This window comes from Amphimedon queenslandica, unplaced genomic scaffold (assembly GCF_000090795.2).
Source record: "Amphimedon queenslandica unplaced genomic scaffold, v1.1 AMPQUscaffold_13482, whole genome shotgun sequence".
In the NCBI taxonomy this organism is placed as follows: Eukaryota; Metazoa; Porifera; class Demospongiae; order Haplosclerida; family Niphatidae; genus Amphimedon; species Amphimedon queenslandica.
In genome coordinates, this window is record NW_003546282.1 from 235,730 (window position 1) to 255,729 (window position 20,000).

Genomic DNA, 20,000 nt, shown 5'->3' on the forward strand with positions numbered 1-20,000 from the left:
CACACACACAGACACACACACACACACACACACACACACACACACAGAGTGTTAAGACACATAAGCAATAAAGGATTGCACACTGAGAAAAGAACATCCAGGGATTTTTATGCACCATGTACCATCCATAACAGAAGAGAACACCCAAACAACATTATGCATAGATCACAACTAGAACTGACAGCAACAAAAGGAATGTTGAGCATGCCTGTGTGAAGCACTGACTAGGATTCGGGTTTTTAATACTAATTATGGCTTAGAGCTGTCTGCCTGGATTCCTGAGATATGCAAATAATAGTAAATGATCTCAGCTAACAATTGTGAAAGAATGCCAGCATCAAACTTCTGAGTAATTCTTGGTTACATGCATCAAGACAAGGTAAAAATGGTGATATTTTGATCTGTTGGAAATTTGGCATGAAACCAAAGCTGTTTTTTTAACTGTTTTCATGTGATCTATAACCAGGCCTGAATAGACTATGATACCAATACAGAGAATGGGTGAGATTTGTTAGGTGAAATCCTTCAAAATAATGCCCAAACTATTGACAAAAAAGGAATTCTGATATATGAAAATGAAATAGTCACTTCAGTAGAATCACACTGATGTCTGTGGGTGGGAATCACACACAAACAGCTGGAATTCTTATAATGTGGGAACATTATAGAACTAAAGGCACATATACTATTCACACACATACATACTGACAATGAGATCACTGGATTAGTTCATGTACAAAAAAGAGTAGCAACAAACGTACATATATGTACATAATATATTATCATGCAGTTCCTCTGTCGTATTATTATTGCTGCATGCACATGCACATGCACATGTACATGTACATGTACATGTATGTACGTTATATACATGCATGATTCCAGGTATACAGGACGTCAGGTACTAGCAAAAGAACTCAACGTATAGTCCAATTTGGTCTGTGGCTTGAACAGAAATAGTTTAAAGCTAGGCGCATGGTCTAAAAAGATTATGAAATCAAAAAAATATATTTAAAAATGAGCACGTTTATGATTGGATTTGCCACGCTAGCGTAGGGGTGGGGTGGGGGTACCAAGGACTCAAGGAGTTAGTTTGTAAACATGTTAATCAGAAGTGTTCCATTTGTACTTTAACAGTCCAGAGGAAAGCAATGGTAGCAATACCAGTTACAATTTACAATAAAAAACCACAACAACAAAGCATAGCTAATCTCTTATTTAGGTAAGATAGTAAACTTTTAATTCCAATTCACATTCCACAACCTCTGCCGACATACTATCACTGCTCAGGGGTAAAATGTTAAGGCATGTGATTGTTTATATAAGTACAATAAATCCGGTTGCAGTCCTAGTAATATGAAGCATTAAGAATGCAGCAACAATAACAGCGTAAACATTATAATGATAATAATGTATTGATTGAAGGAACAATAAAAGGGAGAAATGAGAAGAAAGAAAGGAAGAGAGAGAGAGGACGTGAAGCAATGAAGAAACACAAACAACCATAGCAAGAACATTGATGGTAACAAAGTTAACTTTAAAACTATAGAGTGCATGGATCAGACTTCCGCATTTATTTGCATAACGGAAGCAGCAAGAGTGCTTATAAAGACACAATGAACTATTTTAGTCAGTAGAAAAGAGAGGATTTCCGGTGAACCCAGATGTGGAGGATGTGACATAAATGATGGCGACAAGAAAATTAGAGCCACAGACTGTAATGACTAATGAGGTAGATATACGACAGACAATTCAATAAAAATTGGTATTAAGTTACCACTGTCACAGGATGCACTTCAAGTTATAAAGGATCTACATTAAAAGAGAGTCTTAGCATAAAGAGTCTTTGAAGCACTTGAAGCATTTCCTGCTACACATATCCAGCAGAGACGTTACTTTGCTAGCACAAATACTCCAAATACCTCAAAATCTATGTGGGACACATTAGCATAACTTCAACAATCCACAAAATTTTGGACAGTATATACATTGTGCAACTTTTAACTGCATTATACAATGTACATGTACAGACTCTGGTTGCCTCTGAAATAGGCTTATAAAGGACACCTCTACAGTATAGAGTTAGTACAAGGCTCTACAGTGAGGGCTATTGTCACTCTATTGAAGGCATGATATCAGTATGGGCCCAATACAGAGGTTTCGCTGAGTGAAAACATACTTTTAATATTTACAACTAAAATCAAACAATTTCAAATAAACAAAAGATAAAAGGAGAGGATACAATGAGAGGTTTAGAGTGGTCATCAAGTCATTCAGACTTGTGCTCGCGTGTGCATAACAATTCTCATCATTCTTTTAACATGTGGTCCAAGTAAAGATGACATATCTCACTTATGATACTTCTTTACCTTGCACTCACTCCAAAGCTACTACTACAAAAGTGCAATGAAACAAATATCCTCTTAAAAGCAGAATTACACACCAGCACACACGTGTGTACAACAAACCACAATGATACATTATGGAGAGTCATTATACAATGATAAAAGTACATGTACATGTACATTCTGGAGGAGCAACCAGGAATGCTGTCATTTAGACTGATCTCATGCACTATCAGAAATGAAACCAAACAAGAAGACAAGAAGACAAGAAGGCACACAATACAATAGAACTTGCACAACGTTTGTATGCTAGTGGTCAGCCTGGCATGTGGACAGACATTTACTCATCTCTTTGTTACTATGGATACAGACCATAGGACACCAGAGCATGTAATAATGAAAGGGGGAATTTACAGAGGCATGCTTTTCTTCAAAATCTCACCTGTGCCATGGAAGTTAATAATAACACTATACATAAGTTAAAAGGGCACGCAACAAGTGTATACTAGCTGTCCTAATACAGCATAGGAAAAGAGAGAGAGAGAGAGAGGAGGGGGAGGGAGGATGAGGAGAAAGAAAAGGGGAATTAACAAGGAGGAAGAAGCATGAGTATCTACAAGTAAATACTACCATAAAGGCTATCAATTACAGATTTCTGATTAATATGTTAATAAAGTAGACACTGACCCTATCATCAATTATAATCAGTGACATTATAATGAACAATAGTAATAATTATCATTAATGTGTATAACTGTACACATATCATAAACCACTAACACATGCAGAAGTCATGAAAGCAACCCTCAACTATCTGTAGCAGCCAATTTTAAGTGAAAGGAGTCGATATACTTATAAAATGTACATGTAAATGAATAAAAAATGACTGTCTGCAATATGGGAAGAAAAAACTTAAGAATTAGAAGGCAAGATTCCTAATCCTTCTCCTCCAATGGCAGCTATATAAGGACTTGTAGGATAGATAGGAACTTGTGGTAGGTCTGCTGTATTAATGATTTCAGTGTGACCATGAGACGAAGTTCTTTTAAAACATGAATAGACAGATCTTAACAATGGGGCAAACACAAATATATTTATATCTAATTGAGGATGTAGGATAAACCTGATCCTATTAAAGGGAATACATAAAACCCTCATTTAATTGTACTGTTACATTGTATCATGTAAGATGACGTATGGCGTGGCCTTCCTGTTAAGCAATACACAGTAGAATGAGCTTGCTAGTGAGAACATTACGCTGTGAATGAAATGTGACATGTGGCAAGTGTACCCGACCTCTTTGCAATGGATGAAACACAAATAAATTTGTCAATCCGAGTTGTAACAGAATACCTACATCCACTAATGCCAAGATACAACACATACTCACGTGAAGCATGAAATACAGACACACACAGACAGAGACAGACAAATATACGAGTGATTGAATAACGGAACATAATTAATGTGGAATATTTCAGAAACAAGCCTGAGCAAGTACATCATAATGTAACCTAATAGCTGAACAGTGACCAGCACAGCATGACTTGCATTAACACGTACAGTACTTGTACAGTTAGTACAAAGTAACTACTACTTTTACTGAAATGATCATGTTTTGCAACTAAGAGTAAAGCATCTTTCCCTGTTACAGACCCATGTTTTTACACGTGAAAGTGTTCAACTAGTAAATCTGAAGTTGTGAGGGCGTGATCTCAAAATATGTTATAGTAACAGGTTATATAATAACTATCAATCAGTGTGGGGGTGTACATAAGATTAGGGATACCTTTAGTGTGAGTATGGCTGTATGGACTGCATCATCAATCTCAAGGTCATCATTGTATCTAATAACAACAACAAAAATATAATAATAATAATAATAATAATAATAATAATAATAATAATAATAATAATAATAGTGTACATTAGAAACAAGAATCAAGAACACTGTCTTATAAAGTAATAAAACCCATAGACCCATTCACACATGTACATACTAAAAGGTACATGTACTATTGGATGCAAGTGCAGCATTTCTTGCTTAGCACAAAAGCATGAGAAAAGAGCAGGTCAAGAGGATTAGATCAAGGATCATGATGATCTCAAGATCTAATTATAGTAACAAATTAAAGTTAATTATCGTAACAATTAGCATAAGTTTCATGAGTAAGATGACAAGAGGGTTATAATCATAATTAATCAAAGCATTATGATCCCAGCTATTATTTACTACTATTATTATTATCATTAGTAACCACACAATACTCACCTTTTCTCAAGAAATGTCTTTCCATTGATGTAGTTCTTTCCCATTGCAGTCGCCTTCCATGCAAAATACGCCCCCTAGGATACATCAACAATAAACTGACCTTTACATGTACTGCTACAAATGTACACGTACTCTATCTACCACTACATGGACAAAAACTACACTGTTACACACATCAATACAAAAACTCACCCTCAAATACATGAAGCAGTAAAACTACATCCCATTTGGCATGTACACGTACATGTACATGTGTTACAAGTACATGTACTTTACAGGCTCAGTTGATAAAGGTTTTGATGAGTTACACACGTGTACATGTGTATTAATGTCATTTAGAACTTTCCTAAAAATCCCCTCAAAGCTCAATTGAAATTCCATGCATTTTAAAGGCATTAACAGTACATGTACGTGTATAAATGTACTAAGAACTCACGGATGGATCACATTGATAAAGGTAAGGTTTATCCTCATCAAAGCCAGCAATTAGTAATGAGACACCAAATGGTCTTACTCCCCTATAGCAGATACAAATGTAGATGCAATGAATAATGAGTGTGTATAACAATAGCAGAGTGAGATAGACAATTATAAATCCAAAAACTAAATTGAATTGAAGTAAAAGTTCACTCGCTTCACAAAAAAGTTCAATTAGCAATGAAAGATCAGAGAGAGAGGGAGAGAGGAAGAGAGAAGTTTCTAAGACAATTATAATGAATGGGTCAGTAAAGGTACAATGATAGTCTAGACTTGTATAGATGTACATATGTATATAATCATGATGTGGGCTATCAAAGAAGAGCCATTTTATGTAGGAATGTCATCAGAACATAGCTATGCTGAGAAATAAAACACCACGCCTCATTTAACACACATACAATCATAGCCAAAACATCCTCTGAGTTTGCCACAAGGAGTAAAAGGCTTAGATATAAGATATCACTCATTATGGTGTAATCATAATAAGGAGTTCAGGAATATATATTCCCCCACCCACCCAACACAGTGAACTTTGCTACCACTCCCTCTCTCTCTGTGTCTCCCCATAACCAATAAACACTCATTCCTCTCTCCCTCCCCCTCTCTCTCTCTTACCCTGATTGAGTGTATTCTTGCATTACAGCTGCCACCTTTTGGACCAGCTGTGAGACTGGTATTGACTCATGATAAGTATACTCGTATTTTACTGCAATCTTCCTTGCTTTACGTACCAGTAATCTAAAAATACAATAAAGCATTATTAAAAGAGACAAATATTCTACAAACAGCAATAGAAACTGAATTTAAAAACTTAACCACATCCAACACTTAAAAGTACACCCTCTAAATCAAACAAATCTTATTTCAAGCTTACATGAAGCAGCTGCATAATGAAGGGCATACTGTATACTTCATTAAACATTGTCCTAACTACTGCATCAGCTATATAGTGCTAATGCCAGGTGAATAAAAGTATGTATGTACATGTACATGTGCATTTGTGTCTATACATATACTGTACTAGCCTAAAGTCTGGCCCCATTCCACTGTACACCATTCCAATCTTAGAATTAATTGGCTCGACCTACAAAAAGACACAGTCAGCATTGAAATGATAAATATTTCCTTAAAAAAGAGATTTAAACAAAGAAAGAATGAATTAAGAGCTCCCTTTCATGTACATGTAAATACAACAGGTATCACTACAATAGCCAGAGCCCGGTTGAGCTCAGATATGTGATACATGTACATCATAAGCCGACGAATATGTAATTGAATCAAGGAACAAAAACAATCAGAACCAGACCACAATAGGGAGGACACATCATTAATTATGCAATCGAAATACACTGTAAAATAGCCTATAGACAAATCATCACGTATACGTGTATACAATGATTTCAATGTTAGGCCATATAATGGGAATGGCATGTGCGGTACTATAGCTAGTATCACCATATATGTCTTTTTCAGGTTGTACGTGTACATGGAATATTGGAAGTAATGTTCGGCAATATAAATATAACACAATTAATGATACTAATATATAGTGTGACATGGAAGTATTGAAATTTCTAGTGAAGGTACATACTGAACATGTACAGACTAAGAGGCTTCACCACACACACCAAATGACTCTGCTATTAAATAAGAAATAAAAAATATAAGACATAAGTACATGTACATGGTCGATCTGTGAGGCATGTTTGTGTGTGGGTGTGGGTGTGTCTGTGTGTGCGTTCAATACAAATAGAGATTAGATTATGTCAGTGAGTGGCTTTAAGGATATGACATATATATATGGAGTAACAGGATGTAACACACAGACAGAGGAGATGCACATATAGATGTAAGTATATTAGCACAGTACTGTGATCTCAGTCTCAACTCAATCCCTGTCAGGATATTAATAGTTAAAATATTAACATTATGTCACACTAATATTATTAAAGTTATGCCTGTATTTGGTTGTTGTAGTAGGTCTGAAGATCTAAGGTTTCAAACAGTATAATAATTAGGAGTAGTGGATTTTACCACTAGGAAATTCCAAGGAAGATCTAAGCAAGATTTTACCAGAATGTTATCCAACATACCAGAAGTGTTGATGGATAAAAATCAATTGAATTATTGACTATAAATAGACTTAAAAATGCTCTTGCATTCTCCAGATGAGAAACTACCAGCAACACGTGTGTGTATCTTAATTGTGACTCTCATTTGACTGCATGTGCAATAGTAAAGAGTGCATGACTACATACCATTATACCTAGAAATATTAAAGGGGAATTACATTTAATAAAGGAAGGTTGATAGTATACTAATATCAGCTCAATTTGTTTCATTCTTCGGACGCGTGGCTTACATGTATATACTACTGATTGCACATTTTTCATTAATTGCATTTAGTTACATACTTACGAAAGTATGCATGTATACATGTTACTAAATATAGTTATTAATAATTATTACTACTATACCATATAAGGTCGCATGCAACCAACAGGATATTATTGAAACATTAAATGAAATAATTTTGATACTAGGAGGATTCAGTGCAGGCTATTTACAGGCATATGAATGGGTTCATGTCCTTCAGGTAATAAATATCACACAATATGTCACATCCTGATCCTGCCTTATATAAAAATTATAATCATGATGCATGTAAGCTATGCCTGCTATAGTGGGTTGATCTAAGCCAGATAACTGGATGTTTATTAGAGACAGGTCACATGTCAGTACTGGAACTATATCCAGTGAAATATATGTACATGTAAATATGTAAGACTGTGAGGAAGGAAGAGGCCAGCTATAGTGCAGAATCAGGTTACAAAACATGAACTGTATACACACCTACAGTGTATATATATGTACACATGTACATATAAATCAGGTACTGATTTCCAGTCTATCACAATGTGTATTGTCTTAAGAGCTGGGATTGATATCATATCCAAGAACACGTGCAAGTGTCAAAAATAGATAATCGGATCACTCCAGTCAGCGGAAGCAAGCGACCATTAATACTACCTTATCACATGCCTTCAAGTGCATAATGAAAGACGATTTGGAAATAGGAAGTTTTTGACTAGTATGGTATATTAGGATGGGATAACCTGAGGTACTCAAATCATGAGACTTTGACTGATAAAGACTGTTAGGTTTACAGTACAGTGAGGTAGCTAAGATAGTGATGAAGATAATCTGACAAACATGACTATAGATGTCATGCACAGTGCATTCCAGAAATAGCTATTGTACTAGACGAATGTAGATCAAAGGGGCGAGCCTAAGCAAGCTGCAGATTATGTGCTGTACGATCTAAATGTCTGAGCAAGCAAAGCAATTTCTGCAGCAATTAAAGTTATATTGATTATAGTTTGAAGCAGTCACTGAACAAATCACATTTAAAGAAGATTTTACATCTGCTTTGTTAACCTAGTAGAGAACTTAGAAGCATCACCTAGAACAGATCTCATTATGCAGCCTAGCAGCTGCATGCAGCTTTCTCACTTGCAGCATTCAACTTATCAAAGTCCTTTATATCAAGAAAAAAGGTTTTATATATGCTTTTCTAACCTTTCTTCTTGCTAGGGAAGTCTTTGGACAGCAGTTCAATCTTATCTTGCTGACCTTTTGCTGCAAATAAGCTCAAAGTTGCTGATAGCCGTCATTTATTCATTGTGACCACACCCACTTTCAATGAAGATTAGGCTATTTAACTTTAATAATAGTTAGACGACCCTATCATGATGCCCGTGCATACATACATACAGATGCTTTCTCATCTTAGTAGTGGGCCGAGCAGCTGTACAGTATAACCTCAATTATCTGGACCTCGATTATCCGGATCCTCGATTATCCGGACTCTGAAATCATGACCGGAAGTGACCACGTGGTGCCTTAAATTCACTTAATTAGAGTATATGGTATTATAAAATGGCTGCTTTCTACACAAAGTAGCTTGTTTAGCACTGGAATGCTGCTGATTAATGGCTTCCTACTAGTAACAAGGCTTGGATTTAGCCTCCTTATGGCTGATTAAGGCTCAAGCTTTTCTTTGGAGTAAGTATATGAAGGTTTTGAAGGTAATTTCAATTATCCGGACTTTTCACTTATCCGGACCCATCCGGACCACCTGATGGACAAAGGGGTCCGGATAATCGATGTTATACTGTACTTACGGTGTATGTGTAAGCATGCATAGCCAGTTCTCTGGGTTTTATATTTCGTTCAATCAATCAAAATTAAGGTGTCAATAATGTAAAGCGTATTTTTAAATTGCAAAATATGGAACTCCTAAATATAACTGGCTATAGCTACCGTAGGTCGGGATATATTCGCGGCTGCAATTATTCGCGGTCATAAAAAATTCAATTAAAAACCATGGAAACTGTTAGAGCATTGCTATGACAATTAAGACCACGTGTTTAGTGTTCAGCTATTCATCTGTTCTTTAGCAGCTATAGTGGAGCCATTCACCAATAGCGAGTCCTTCTCTATCTGTTAACTTCTTGTATGGACCGCTACCTCTGAGCTCTTTCAGCCTCTTTGCTGCAAATTGTTGCTGGTCCGTGTGCTGGTGATAATAAACCACGCCCAAGTCAATAAACACTAACTAGAATAGGTGGAGAGTCCCAAAATACGGCGAGGCACGAGTTCTGAAAAGAACCGGTAAAGCAGTTCCAAAGAGCCCAAGGCTTAGTGACACAAGAAGAACAAGAGCTCAAGAACACTGCAGCAAGGTGCTTTTCTTCACTATCGCGCCATTTTCAATTAAAATAACACCTCGGTTTCCATGGTTTTTAATTGAAATTTTTTATGACCGCGAATAATTGCAGCCGCAAATATATCCCGACCTATGGTATAACAGCCAGAAGATAATTTATTAATTTTTAGTACTACATGTATACGCAGTAATTTTCGTGGTGTGTTGATTTTCGTTATTTTCGTGCTCACCTTAAATCCACAAATTTAAACCACCTCTAATCCCATTCTATTGCATGTAGACTGTGGCCAGAACACGAAAATTAGCTCACATGAATATTAACTTTTGAGCACATTTCATTCAAAATATGAAATTTTAAACACTCGAAAATTTGAACGTACATGTATATGGCATTCAGAAATGCTATGACTGGCTTATATTAACATTTAAGCTACATTATAAATTCATTTTTAAATAAAATACATGAAATTGTTGAAGGGATGATAATAATAATCCTTTTAGATTACCTTAAAATAATACAATAAAAATAATAAACAAACTAGAGTAGACAGACCAGTAAACAAAGGAAATATTAATAACAGTCAATACTGAGCATGAGCACAAATATCTAATTGTCAAATCCGCTAAAATCCCCCTAACAAATTATGTAATATAACGACACATCACTTCCACTAATTAAACTCAAGACTATATTTCCTAATCTAATGACAATTCATTTATGGATATCAATCATGGAAGCCAGCTCTCTTTCATCTGTTAAACAGATGATATGATTGTTATCAGGACCGGGTCAGGGGTGACCCTGACAAAATAAAGTATTTATAAACAAATACATACCTAACATTACATAACACAGGTGGCATATTACACCTAGCTATATACAGTTCCTACAACAGTCTCTGGTTAATGGAAGCACAACTGAGCATTATGTAAGAATAATAATAATGTGCTTCATTCTAGCCTATAGACATTTCCACTTCCTCAGTTGGGACACAGTATACACGGACTCATGTACATGTATATACACATGTAACGTTAAGCCAACAAAAGTGGCCACCTGACTGGCAGGACTATCATCATTAATGAAATGATCAACTTGTAAGTTGCATGAACAGTACTCAATCCAGCGGAACTTAAACTATTACTGACTATAATAAGAGAATTATATAATTCATTTCCAAATTAATGTTTTACTGATTCAGTTCATGTCTACTAAACATAAGCCGATAATGATAGCACTACACAAGCAAAGGTATAATTATTTTGATTCGATAGACAATGGCTCAGTCAAACTAGCAATCTTTCTAGTAATAATCTTTTACTGCGAATTACAGTCCACACATGTTTAGCGTGTATTACATGCAGCAAAAACATGCTTACATGTACAGATATTCACTGTAATAGTACATCTCTTATATAGTTGCATTGTGAGCATTGTACTCTGCTGCTGCTGTGGTGGCTAATGGTGAGAGACTGCTCAGTGTACATGTAATTGAATCAGGCAGCATGGTTCAGTGATAACTATTAAACTGGTGCGGTGATATCATCTCATTATGTGTCAATAATATTGTACATTATAGCCTTTGGTCCCTTTCAGGGCTGTTATTGTAAGTTTCTAACGATATCACATAACAATTCCAACCTATCACTAGACAATGACTGTCATACCAGCAACTAGCTGTCATCCAAACACGGAGAGAGAGAGAGAGAGAGGGGGGGGGAGGGGTGCAGATTTGGGCCAGCTGATAAGCAAGAGTTAGATGCATTCATAATACTTAAAGTTAATTTCTACAGACACAAATACATCTACATGCACCTAAAGTTAAAGATACACGCACACAGACAGACAGACCTTGTTGATTGAATGATTCTCATACAGTGGTGACTTTTGCTTCTTCTCTACAGCAATGACAATTCCATTCTTTGCTAAAAAAAATAATGAAAAAAAAAATCGATAAATGTACAGTAGAACACTACGAGTCAATATAGCATTAGTATCATCCATTTCCAAATTACGTCAATTATATATAAAACGGTGCAGCTGTGCATTTAAATAGAGGCATCATTATAGTCAGCAGAATAACCGCTGTATGTATAAGTGCAGCAGAATTAAGAGTGCAGTATATGTACCTGTGTGACAATCACAACTGATATCATACAGTAACTGCATATCGATTGTAAGAAAATACTGTTAGATACTGTTAGCTCATAAACTAACTGGAAGCTTACAAAGAATGTGTACATTTACCTATAAACTACATGTAACACAATGTACAAGGTTGCTGATGATGTAACTAATTGAGACCAAAGGGTATAATGGATCAGAGGGTATAGGCCCACATTATTAATTTATGATAAATCAAGTGTCAACCATATATAAACAGATGCCATTAGAGGCAGGTGACACAACACTTCTCCTAGGAAGTATTAACAATAGAGCCAATCGGTTAATTGGATCATAAAGATGTGTGTAATTCATGTAGGTGTTGAATTAAGCCCTAGAGGCAAAAGATTAGATATGTACATGTACATGCATACATGTACATGTACATGTACATGTACATGTACATGTAGCATTAAAAATGATATGCTGTGGAAAGAGGTTACACATTCCATTGAATGTTAAAAAAATAAACAAATCAATGATAATTAAATAGAGAGTGAGGTCAGTGGTTCAAGCTCTGATGTGTCCTAAAGGTCAATTTATTGATGCATTAGAAACTGACCCTCGGACTAATGAACCAAATGTACAGGATATGGATACATGTACGTGTATCGTGTCAATTTCAATCATAATTAGATTTTTAATTAATGACTTTTTAAAGTTGCTCCAAAATCAGGTCAAAGTCCCTGTACTATAGTACATGGTCTCAGGCCAAATTTTGCCAAATTGGAAAGGAGAGAATTTTCCATTTTTATTATGTTTTCTGATGCATATACATGTACTTATGTTGCGTAGAAAGTTTGAGTTGATTCCGATCAAAATTGGATTTTTTATGAATTTTTAAAGTTGCTCCAAAATTGGGCCAAAGTCCCTGTACTATAGTACATGGTCTCGGGCCAAATTTTGTCAAAAATGAAAAGGAGAGAATTCTCCATTTTAATAATGTTTTCTGATGCATATACATGTACTTATGTTGTGTAGAAGGTTTGAGCTGATTCCAATCAAATTTGGATTTTTTTACGAATTTAAAAGTAACTCGACATGCTTTTAACACATGAAGTTTGAGTTGATTCAATTAATTTTTAATTTAACAAAACATAATACCAAGTTTCAAAATCAACCAAAACGCCCCAATTTTTATCACATAAAGAACCACTAAAACTTCATGCATCAGAAGAGAAAGGGGAAGACCAGTTGAATGGACATAATTTAATTGTATTTTTACCCCCTTAATGATGGGCATTAATTAGAATACCTTTAATTCCAACAGACGGAGCTCCACTCGCCACTGCTTGCAAAGCATATTCTATCTGCACTAGTTTACCGGATGGACTAGAAGAGACGAAGGATAAAATACCAGCTATTCTTTTCCCTCCCTTTACCTGAACGTAGTTAAACTAAAACTGTATTTTTCTGTCATGATTACACGAGGCAAGTCTTAAAATTTTTGACGGGAAGCCATGTAAAATTTTGAAGTACAAGACCCCGCCTCTTATACCACGCCCATTAAAATGGCTGCCGAGGAGACCCCAGAGGGCTCTTCGTGGCAAGAGATTGACTCGCCTCCTTTCAAGCAAGCAGTGTCTGACCTTCGCTTTGTAAACATATCCATAAAATGCTACGAGAAGAAGACCGGGAGCGGCTTCAAGGAGGAGTACTACGCGTACAAAATACTTGCCATGTGAGCTCCTGGAAGCAAGCCACATTTTAGCTCTGTTTGTTATTAATTAAAACAATTTGTGTTTATTTTCAGTTTGTCAAAGACTGATGGAGATGAGACAGAGCCCAGCTCCTCCTCTCGGACTCGTTATGAGACCTGGAGGCGTTACAGTGAATTTGAGATGCTCAGAAACTTTATGCAATTTGTCTACCCACACGTGAGTGGGAAGGACAAAAAATTATTATTATAATGACAATGATTTTTAATTATTTTTAGGTTGTGATGCCACCACTTCCGGAGAAAGCTGTGAGGTTTTTTGTTGTTGTTGTGTTTTTTGTTCGTGTCAATTTTCACATAATTAGCAATTTAGCATCAACTGTATCCGTTCCAATGTACATGTTTACAGATTGAGTTATTTAAAAATGATTGCTTTTATCTGAATAATAATAAATGTGTTGGATTTCATCATTTTCTGCTAAGTACTAAATACATGTTTGCTATTAAAGAATTTATTTTTAATATTACTCAAATTAATTATTTTCGGCATATGATGAAATATATTTACACAGATCAGGGGAAGTGCCAATTTACTGAACAAGATCACCTTCTCAGGCGAAGACGTTGAGTTTCTTCTCCAGAGGCAGCATGCACTAGAAGTAGGAAATTGTAGTTATTGTATTGTAAAATTTTTACTTAATTTTTTTATCATTTATTTGAAAGATTTTTTTAGTTAGAATATCTCGTCATCCAGTTCTATCAAAGAATGTGTGGTTTCACGAGTTTTTAAAAACCGTAAGTTTTTTAGGCATGTTTTTTATTAGCTGGGTGTGTGGGAGGGATTTTTGATTTGAAATAACCTTGATAATTATGAGAAGTTGAAAAATTATAATTATTTTTGTGATAGGTCAGTTGGAAAGAGAAGTTGCTCCAAAGTGGCTACAATGGAAAAGTATTTTAATAATATTTTGTGTTATTGTACTGATGGAATAGCAGAATTTATGCATTTTACTTCTACCGTTCACACACTTTAGGGCAGCGAGACATTATTCCAGTCGTTATCTCTCCAACTCTCTAAGCATGGTCCAGACAGGTATGCTCTAGATTATTTCATTACGTCAGAGTTTTGACTGAACTGCGAGTGTTATGAAATTTCACTGGTGTTAAGTTTGCTACTACAAGACTTAGTGTGTCGATATTTTTATTGTTTTTTTTTATTTTCCAGTCGTTTCCAAGATGCTAAAGCATATGCTACAGATCTTGACACTATTCTTAGAACAATTCTTGAAATTAGACAAGTGAGTCACATAATTAAAAAAAAAATAGCTCCATCATGTGCATAATACATTTTATTGTATTTTAGAAGTTGAATTCTTCCATGACATCTTTGTATAAAGTTCACAGTAATTATGGAAGAATCTTCAAGTCAGTTATAAGATAAAGCTACATGGATATCTTGTTCTTTTAAAAAAAACTCTTCCTGTACTTTCCCTCCCTTTCTCTCCTCTCCCTCTCTAGTGAGATGAGTCTGGTTGAAGATAAACTAGGTACTCCACTGCAAGTTGCTTCAGGTTGCCTTGACAAGTAAATGACTCTAGCTCACGATATCACAGTGAAAATTAATGTCTTTTAATATATCTGCATTGATTGGTTCTATGAAAGCATAGCTATAGGAGATATTATGATAGCTATAGACTAGTTTATTATAATGCAGTTTTTAATTTATAGTTTAAGTTTTTTGTAGCCCATTGTTTATTGCTGTATAATCTTTGGATCTTCTCGATGTACATTTTTACTTAATGTCTCTCTCTCTCTCTTTTGCTGCCCGCCCCTTTTATAGCTATGCAGATTCCAGTGATAGTTATTTTAATGAAGAGGAAAGTCGTTTTTATCTTCCAATTAAAGAGTACATTGGATTTTCTGAGAGCCTAAAGTGTGTAGTCAAAAAAACTATGGATTCCATTTTTTCATGAAATTAACTCATGTTTTAACTAAGGTCACTCACTAGACGGCATGAAGTGCTGCAGAAGCAGCTGGAAAAGGCGGAGGAGTTGGTGTCCAGTAGAGCCGAATCACGGAATACTTTACTGAAGAATGTAAGTCAGGGAAATTTGCATTACATTTTATGAGGATTAAGATTAAAAAATTGCTATCAATTAGTAATGAAACTTTGCACTTTTAAGATTGAGACATGTTTTATGTTGCGTAGAAAGTTTGAGCTGGTTCCAATTAAATATGGACTTTTTACGAATTAGTTGCTCTAAAATCAGGCAAAAGTCACAGGTTTTTTGCTTGTCATGGATTTCATGACAATGGAATGAATGGGTTTTTGCTTGTCACGGATTTTGTGACAATGGAACGAATGGGTTTTTGCTTGTCACGGATTTTGTGACAATGGAACTAATGGGTTTTTGCTTGTTACATTCATACACTGTACCTAGTACCTACATTCTTATGATGATAATGTTCACTTATTCATGTATCACGTTGCATTGTTAGAACCCTGAAGAGGGTGGGACTGGCGGAAAGAAGTTTTCATTTAAGAGTCTCTCTGCTCGTCTCCGTGGTGAGGACATCTCGTACGAAGGACAGAAAGCAACTGCAGAGAGAGAACTAACTGACGCTGAAGAAGCACTCACAGACATACAGAAAGAGTTTGAGTATGTAGTAGGAGTAGGACATTAATTTTTCTTCACTCTCTCTTCTCGTTATTTTCACGTGTCTCTATATGTTACTTTCCTTCTCTTTTCTAGCGAGTTCACTCGTGATGCTTTACAAGAATTAGAAAACTTCAATGATCAAAAGTTTGGTGACTTCCGTAGCATGCTGATAAATTATGTTCAGCTCCAGCTTCACATTCACAAGAAAGTAAGACTCGAAACTACATGTACATGTACATGCATTTGCAGCTGCTCCATCAACAGTTGTATGGTATCCAACCAATTGCACATTTCTTAATTTGCTTATGTGTATCAGTTGGTTAGAACTTTGTCACAAGAAGATTTACTAGACTCTGTCATCATTACTCATAGCAGGATTTAGTGCCTCAAGTTCAGTGTGACATCTTAGCATGATCTAACCAGTTTTGTATTCCTTCCTCTTATAATACATACAGTGTTGAGTTCCTGTGGCACATGACATGACTCAGGGCTGTATCCTTTATGTAACTAAATAAAACCAATACTTCAGTATATTTTTGTTTTTCTTTAAGCGTGTGGTCAATATTGTTATGATAACCATTGGGCCCTCATGTGGGATATCCTTGTACATCTATCAATGTTTTTTGACTCGCTTAAAGATAGTCAGTTGGACTCGTTTGTTGGTTGTTAAAGTGTTGGTTATTGTAAGTGTTATAAGTACACAGTCCAGGTGTCCTTATTGGCTGCTTACTGCTGTCATTTGCTGTACACTTTTCAAAACTTGAGGACCTAGATATATACCTTTATTCCGGTCTTTGTCGTGATTTTTTTGTTTAACATCTTGTACCATTTTGATTGTACATTGAATTTGTATAACGTTTCTGGTCCCTCTTGTATAACTACTGTTTTAGAAAACAATTTATTTTATATTTTTTCTACTTCTCAGGGCATGACTACGTGGCAGAGAATAAAAGACGGTTTTGAGACTGAGAATTGAACTTGTTTTTAGTTTTAATTTGTTAATGCTATTATATTTTATGTTTGCATATGCTTACTTTATTATACTCTAAGAACGGGCTGCCCCCTGTTCTATTTATGTGTATGTAAATAAGAGTGATAACAAAATATTTATTTTGAAGCAAGAATCTCGTTTTAAATTCCAACCATCTCGACTTATGGATTTTAATCCAATTAGCGCATTATTTGTGTCAAACACCAAGCCAAATTGTTGAATTTAATTTTAGACCAAAGTTCTACCATATACGGCCATTATTTTATAACCTTTAATTATGAGAGGCCACTTGTAAAGCACACACACAGAATTGGCATTGCCTACTTACCTCGTGCCAACAAGGACTCTCTGTAGTCTAGTCTTAGTTCCAGCACCTGTCTCTTTCAACGGATAGTTCTATTAATGAAGAAACTTTGGCTGGAGAAATGGCTGATACACAAAATGCATTCTTATCAAACACTAACCGGTAGCCTTATCTTTATTATCTCGTTAAAGGAAAGCATTATTTAATTTATTTAAATGAAGTATTTCATGCATCAGTATTTAATCATGTTAAATTAATGTTTTATCGAATTAAGTTTTATTTACTGAGTCTAAATTATCAAATACCCGAGCACATTTTTCATTAATTGAATGAACTATTAAAAATTTATTTTCTACTCCTCTAATAATTGATCATGATGTATTGACTGGTTCTGCTGGAATGAGACCTATACTGATCAGTTGATCATTGTCTGAATCACACCTTCTGTTGCACGATTACCAAGTCATATATATATATATATATATATATATATATGACTAAACAAGTACATGCACCTAAATAGTCATGCTAGTGCTAATTTCTATTATGCATTTTTGCACAAGTATGATAAATATAGTTTTTGTTTGTTCTTCATAGATCAAAGATGGTGATTTTTTGATGGACAGTGGCTATATTTGGATTGGGAATATTTAATTAAAATGGCTATGATGTCACCTTAGCATTTTGTGTGACTCCAGCTATTTATTTACTGGAACCAAAGAAGCCTGATATCTCTGTGTCAACGACTAAGCAAACTTAATCTCCTGCTACTTCTATTTTTAGAATCAACAGCTTGTGTGGGTCGGCATGTACAGCATAAGTTCTGTGAGCATAATTAAAGCCTTTTCATTATATAAAAAAAGCGTATAATATGATGACATTTTGGTGTACACAGTGCATTAAAGTTTTAAATGACTTTGATTTTGATTCATCATTTCATGTACTTTAATGCATGTGGCTATTATGAGACATCCTATAATTTCAACCTCATTATTATTGAATTTTAAATATTTAAGTCTAGTTCCCCTCCAATTTTGGCTGCATATTATTTTATGTTCAAACGGTAGTTTTATTTTCGAACCCTTTGGCGCATCTCCCTTCCTAACATAGTATGGAATGCAGTACAGATAATTAGGGTAAGATTTGTTATGGTTTGTGATGGCGTGGTTATGCCCATACTCTCAGTAGTTACATACTAGCAATCATTACGCCATGCCATATTCACTGGCTTCCTAATTGAAGGTAGTTATACAAACAGGCTTCATCAGATAATGAATTGACTGGTTATAAAAGAGCAGCCCTCATTGGTAGACAATCAAACAGTTGGTCTCTCTACAGAGCAATTCAAGCTACTTATATATAAAAAACAATCAACTATTAATAATATACTATAACAATAATGCCTGCTTTGGCTGTCCTGCCTTTTGTTCTACTCCTCCAAACTCTCATCTCCATTCCAAACAGCATAACATTTGTGCTCAGGGATGAACTTAACATTGATAACTCCCTCTTTGTCAATGAGACTGGGCCTGCAGTCTTCAAGAGAAAGCTAACTGGGATTGCAAGTAAGAAACAAACTTATGCATATTCTCATTATCTATACTCTTAACATTCTGCATGTAAATTTATTCTTCATATTTATGCTTTACAGCCTGCATTTTATTACATACCTGACACATGCATGCATCAGAATGCACTGAATGCATGGATTGGCTTCTGATTTTGTTTGCATTGTCCTCCAATTCATAAACCTACTAATGCCACTGTCCATCATTATGATGTCATTCTCTACAGGTCCTCTTTACGCCGAATTAGCTGAAGGAGTAATGTCATACCGAGTCCAATTATACCACGAGCACAATCTTGAGAAAGTCTATTACTACACTGAAGACTGCAATGGAGACCTTTCAGTAACTACGGTATGTAATCCTTTTGCATGACAGTTGCAATTCATTATTGTGCATGCAAATGATTGATATAGTTATTGACCACATGTTTCTAATTTTAGGATAGTAATTTGGCAACTACTTTTGTGATAGAGACTGGAGACAAGTTCTATCAGAAAGGAGGAAAGTTTACTATTGGTTGCTATCCTGAAAGCTCCACTACTCCAAGATGGATAGGAGTTAGAGAAGAGACAGATGGTGATGACCTCTATCTGACTGCTGATGCCACTAGTACTAATTTCAAAGTTGCAGTCGGAGAAATAACACCTTATTACATGAAGAGCATAGTTTAATTATTGACAATTAATCCTAGGCACATTAAAATTTTGACTTTTTGTTGCACACTGTCTCACTTAACAGTACAAATGTTATTATGACTATTATTAAATGAAACATTAATTAACTATTACATTTAATTAACAACTATGCAATATACGGAGATTGATTGAGAG

At 35.3% G+C, this 20,000-nt stretch overlaps 3 protein-coding genes across 3 annotated transcripts in view; 2 read left to right on the forward strand and 1 right to left on the reverse strand.

Annotated features, from left to right (window-relative positions):
- LOC100635054 (proteasome subunit alpha type-2-like) overlaps positions 1 to 13,476 on the reverse strand; it is a 14,521-nt gene extending 1,045 nt beyond the window's left edge. Inside the window, exons 1-8 of the mRNA XM_003384877.3 lie at positions 13,373 to 13,476; positions 13,246 to 13,322; positions 11,679 to 11,752; positions 6,123 to 6,181; positions 5,713 to 5,835; positions 5,054 to 5,135; positions 4,618 to 4,691; positions 4,135 to 4,192 (exon numbers count right to left, since the gene is read on the reverse strand). Of these exons, the coding sequence (XP_003384925.1) occupies positions 4,135 to 4,192; positions 4,618 to 4,691; positions 5,054 to 5,135; positions 5,713 to 5,835; positions 6,123 to 6,181; positions 11,679 to 11,752; positions 13,246 to 13,322; positions 13,373 to 13,410 (585 nt within the window). The 5' untranslated portion in view covers positions 13,411 to 13,476. The remainder of the gene's footprint in view (positions 1 to 4,134; positions 4,193 to 4,617; positions 4,692 to 5,053; positions 5,136 to 5,712; positions 5,836 to 6,122; positions 6,182 to 11,678; positions 11,753 to 13,245; positions 13,323 to 13,372) is intronic.
- LOC105311984 (sorting nexin-4-like) lies at positions 13,466 to 17,449 on the forward strand. The gene is made up of 15 exons (XM_019994120.1): positions 13,466 to 13,671; positions 13,744 to 13,867; positions 13,927 to 13,956; positions 14,220 to 14,306; positions 14,371 to 14,442; positions 14,555 to 14,599; positions 14,682 to 14,740; positions 14,873 to 14,945; positions 15,011 to 15,072; positions 15,166 to 15,231; positions 15,488 to 15,580; positions 15,644 to 15,743; positions 16,147 to 16,307; positions 16,401 to 16,515; positions 17,233 to 17,449. Exons 1-15 carry the CDS (start codon positions 13,502 to 13,504, stop codon positions 17,281 to 17,283), a joined length of 1,308 nt encoding a protein of 435 aa, XP_019849679.1. The 5' UTR covers positions 13,466 to 13,501; the 3' UTR covers positions 17,284 to 17,449.
- A 1,409-nt stretch (positions 17,450 to 18,858) lies between these two features.
- LOC109580683 (uncharacterized) lies at positions 18,859 to 19,957 on the forward strand. The gene is made up of 3 exons (XM_019994124.1): positions 18,859 to 19,167; positions 19,397 to 19,521; positions 19,611 to 19,957. The coding sequence occupies exons 1-3, from the start codon at positions 19,002 to 19,004 to the stop codon at positions 19,839 to 19,841; spliced, it is 522 nt and encodes a 173-aa protein (XP_019849683.1). The 5' UTR covers positions 18,859 to 19,001; the 3' UTR covers positions 19,842 to 19,957.
- The last annotated feature ends 43 nt before the right edge of the window (positions 19,958 to 20,000 follow it).